Below are 5,000 nucleotides of genomic sequence, written 5' to 3'. Positions count from 1 at the left end.
ATTTTTTAAGTTTTCGTGAAAATAGCCAACTTTGTAAGCGCTTGAAGATAGCATTCATACTTTGCAGTATTTTCTCTTTGGAGCGCGCACCAGGATGTTACTGTCGTGCATTTGTGCCTGTGTATTTGAGGCTGCCTTTTGATTCAATCTGCAAGGACCACCTGGGTATCAGTGGCAGGCAGCGACAGATAGACAGACAGACAGACGAAACCTCTTTTCCACCACATACCAGAGTAGGCTCTTTTACCTAAAATCAGGTAACCATGTGGTCACGGACATTCAATATTTGCTTAAAACACCCTGTACACGAGTGACGAGTCACAACCAGCTAATGACAACATGTGAGCTCAAGCCAGCAACTTGACAAAGCATACACAGCACAACAAAAATCAAAACCCTGTTCAACCATGCAGACATCCCTGACTAATGTATTAAACTTGCCTTACCTTAAAACTTTTCTTGACCCCGGCACATCTCGTAATTTTGTCGATATAATCCACATTTTGACGTAGCAGCCAAGCCAGTGCTAATCAGTCAGTCATATCATGTGTTAGCATTGCTATTAACCTCGACATCTGCAATTGTCCAAAATAAAAGCAATCCGCTCCGTTTATCCTTTTCTTCAGCAGATGACAGTTTGGGTATTTCGTCGTCCTTGTCCCAAGAAGTTTAGTAGTAACAGCTGCTTTTCAGAACTTGAAGGAATCGTAACGACTACATTCAAACTAAATTAACCTGTAACAATGTAGGCAGATGCAAGCCCAACTAAGTCCTTAATTCCTACAACAAACACAAACTGTAGTTCTACATAATGCTGTGTTTTTTAGGCACAACATCACCGACCCATGTTGCCAAAGTGCATCACTGCTTTCCTTTACATTGAGGCGAAATTAATATGATTAATACGATTGTGAAATTTTTATATCTACCCAAAAATGGACGTGTAGTGCCCCCTATGGGTGATTGATTGCTGTCATAAAAATGGAAAACAACATTTATTTTTCATTTTCTGTGCCACTCTCAAATGAAATACCGCGCTTGTGTAGCTATGTTGATCCGATGCAGTGTATTGTTTGCGGAAGTGTACCGGAAATTAAGTTAGGGCCATAGAATGTTCATGCCTTGTTCTTGTTTTGACTGTAAACGTTCCATGAAACTGTCTATACACAGTGAGGTGATGATGATGGTGATGGTGATGATGATGATGATGATGATGATGATGATGATGATGATGGTGATGATGATGATGACGATGATGATGACAACTATGGTGATGATGATGATGGTGATGATGATGATGATGATGATGATGTAGGATGACGCCATATCCATGATAGTGATGGTGATGATGATGATGATGGTGATGAAGATGATGGTGATGATGATGAAGATGACAATGATGATGATGATGATGTAGGATGATGATGATGGTGATGATGATGATGATGATGATGATGATGATGATGATAATGATGAAGATGTAGGAGGATGCCATGTACATGATAGTGGTGATGATGATGATGATGATGATGAAAATGATGAAGATGTAGGATGACGCCATATCCATGTGAGTTGGACCCATATGTACGCAGCTGCCTCAGAAGGTGGGGGGGTGTGGCCATCACCCAGCCATTAACCCTTTCATGCCCAACACACACACACTCTTCTACACACTCTCTGACCTTGAACCGCACAAGCTCAAGCACAAGTAGATAACACACACGCGCACACACTTTTAGTTCATATCATATCACACACACACACACACACCCCTTAACAGTTTGTACATCACTGCCAAGTTAATCGATTGATCGATTAATCGGATTGAACCTAAAGACCTCTTTCTATCCTTGTGAGATATTGCAATACAATTATTTTGTCTGTGACGTCATCGCAAGGCCACAAGCAGGCAAGTGAGCAAGGGAGGATGGGAGTCTGCATATTGGAATTCACCCTGTGTGTCTCTAGCCAGCCCTCCCTCCATAGACTTTGGCTGTGTCTCAAATGACGCACTTTTGTCAGTGCACTGACAGTCAGTGCACAGTGCACACAGTGCACTGAGGTCTTCAGTGCATAGTGTTGTGGACAAATTTGAGCACTATGCACTGTGCCCTCGCTGGAAGTGACGGCTGAGCATGGCATTAGCTTGCCAAAATATGAGTTGGCTACTGTTTACAATGCACAGTGTTTGGTGCTTGTATTTCCATGTCCTTCACCCGAAAGGACAACAATCACACATGCAATACATTGGTTGGCATGAAAAGGTTGGTGTCCCATTAACATTAGTTACAGAATTAGGAGACTGTTGACCAAACTCTTCTACTGAACTGAATGCCACATTTCCTCCGTGTCATTGTCCACATGGCCGCCGTTTAGTGCGTGCAGTGTCCATCATTCAAGCACTGCATTTTTCCGCCATTGTTAGGGGATCATCCTGGCACTTTCAGTGCACTGGCTCAACTGAAATTTTCAGCGTGAGTGCCCTAGGCACTGAAAAACAGTGCCCGAAGTGCACAAGTGCGGCATTTGAGACACAGCCATAGACTAACCTAAAACCAAATCGTAACATCTATATTGTCACTCCAGGAAAGGAATCACCGTCACTACCACCAAACGTTTCATTAGAGACCCAGAAGTTGAGCGGTCTCGCCAGAACAGATCCGACGGTTTCCCGCCAAATCGGGCCGTTTAGGAAGGCGGTCATCGGGTAGAAAAGGGCACACGATCATCATCTCATCTGGCAACCCTGCCGATGGGAGTGTGCATATTGGAATTCACCCTGTGTGTCTACAGCCAGCCCTCCCTCGCCCCCTATTGGTGGTGGCCAGTGTGGCGCCCCCTACCTCCTGTGGGCAGAGCTGCATGGAGCCTGCAGGGCACACCGCTGTCCCATGTCCTACCCATGAGCCTCTGCTGCTGCTGCTGCTGCTGCTCATTGGACGAGCCATACCTCACGTGTGCACTGATTGGCCCTGGGCCCTGTCTGTCGTGCTCAGACCCGCCTTTAGATTTCAACTGGAAACTAAATTAGTAAAAATGATCAGAAAGTATTATTGCTGCCTGTGTGCTCTTTTGTTGTCTGGGTTTCTTTATTTTGATAATCATTTTGCGGTGTGGTTGTGTGAAGAGCTTAGTGAACGTGTTGTGTGTGACGATGGGAATTAGAGAATGTGTAACTTTTATTACAGCTGATACAGATGCTCCTCAGCTGTGTGTGTGTGTGTGTGTGTGTGTGTGTGTGTGTGTGTGTGTGTGTGTGTGTGTGTGTGTGTGTGTGTGTGTGTGTGTGTGTCAGCGCACTCTTTTAATAAATAAAATAAACGGCAGAGTATGCACACACATACAAACAAACACCAACACAGACACACACACACACTGGAAGAACAAACACAAACATATACACACATTGAGGGTTGGACAGTAACGTGGAAGAGTGCACAGCAAAAAAAAATGCAGAGTTAGAGAGTACTCTGGGACCAAATATACTCTGCTGTGCCTATGTATTTGCCCCACTACTGATTTATTTTTTTAAACTTTTTTACATATAGGTCTATGTCACACTTAACATTTTCAGATCACCACACAAATGTAAACATTAAACAAGGATGACCCAAGCACACATAAATGCAGTTTCTCAGTGATTATTTAATTTGTTGAGAATAATGTCATAAAAACTGCATGAGCCTGTGTGAAAAAGTAATTGCCCTCTGAACCTTTTAACGTCTTGCACCACCCCCAGCAGCAACAATTTTAGTCAAGTGTTTACAGGAACTGACAAGCAGTCTTTCACATCGCTGTGGATACATTTTTGCCAACTCTTCTTTGCACAATTGTTTTAAAATCAGCTACAGTGGATGGACCCCATGCATGAATACAAATGAATGCTTACAAATGGATAGCTGGACATTATCCTTTAGGATTTGTCTGCAAAGAGCCAAATTCATGCTTACTTCAATCATAGCTGGTCATCCATGCAGCAAATAAGTCCCATGTTTCACTGTTAACAAGTGCAGTGTTCAAATCACCCCAGATGTTACAGGAGCCTCTCCTTTAACCCTTTGAGGAGTAAGGAATTTCAAGAGGTTCTTCCAGAATTTTATTGGAACACTCTATAGCTCCTATAGACGTCTGTGTTAAAAATCTCGCAAAGACATTATGACATCATAATGAGAACTCAAAATTTGGGCAAAATTCTAATCACATAAGCTTTGCATGCATTGTCAATGTGTGTGTGTGTGTGTGTGTATGCATTGTCTGTGTGTGTGTGTGTGTGTGTGTGTGTGTGTGTGTGTGTGTGTGTGTGTGTGTGTGTGTGTGTGTGTGTGTGGTGTGTGTATGCATTTTCAATGTGTTTTTAGCAACTTTGAGACACCTCTTGATGCAGAGGTGGCTTTGGCCTTGGAACTCGGACATGCATGCAATGTTTGCCGAGTCTCTTAATTATGGTTGAGTCATGAACACTTCATTTTATGCTATAATTAACACCTCCCACTAAGACATTGTTCTGTGCTCCTTTCTCAACGCTTGGATACACTGTCAGTCTTCTTGGGGTACTTTTAGTGTGACAGCCACTCTTAGAGAGAAGATCCCCCTTTTCATGTATGAAAAGTGCAATTTTCCCAGTCATAATGAATACTTAGAATTTGATGGTGGTGGTAAGTATTTGTTGCATTTGAGAATGAGCAGCATGGATTCTGGAAATTAACTATTAAAAATATTACAGGATGCACCTTTAATGACAAAACTATATGGTTTTCAGCCAAACCTGATATGGTAGGGTGATGGTTGAATGACTTGGCGTTGAATGACCCTGTATAGAATACATTATACTGTCATTATGGCTTATATAGGCTTCATTATACTAGGATGAAATATGAGAGTAGAGTAGAGACTAGAGTGGAGTAGAGTATAATTTATTGATCCCGAGGTCAAGGCAAGTTAGCAATTACTTTTGATAATGTTTTGTACATTATATGTTCCTAGACAGATAGAACAGAATT

At 42.4% G+C, this 5,000-nt stretch overlaps 1 protein-coding gene across 1 annotated transcript in view; it reads right to left on the bottom strand.

The window, feature by feature from the left end:
• Window positions 1–2,621: 2,621 nt before the first annotated feature.
• LOC134444701 (NLR family CARD domain-containing protein 3-like) overlaps window positions 2,622–5,000 on the bottom strand; it is a gene marked incomplete at its 5' end in the record, with an annotated part of 26,648 nt that continues 24,269 nt past the window's right edge. Inside the window, 2 exons of the mRNA XM_063193929.1 lie at window positions 2,622–2,746; window positions 2,844–3,022. Of these exons, the coding sequence (XP_063049999.1) occupies window positions 2,622–2,746; window positions 2,844–3,022 (304 nt within the window). The remainder of the gene's footprint in view (window positions 2,747–2,843; window positions 3,023–5,000) is intronic.

Source organism: Engraulis encrasicolus, unplaced genomic scaffold (assembly GCF_034702125.1).
Source record: "Engraulis encrasicolus isolate BLACKSEA-1 unplaced genomic scaffold, IST_EnEncr_1.0 scaffold_67_np1212, whole genome shotgun sequence".
NCBI classification, from domain to species: domain Eukaryota; kingdom Metazoa; phylum Chordata; class Actinopteri; order Clupeiformes; family Engraulidae; genus Engraulis; species Engraulis encrasicolus.
This window is presented reverse-complemented; position numbering and strand designations above follow the sequence as displayed.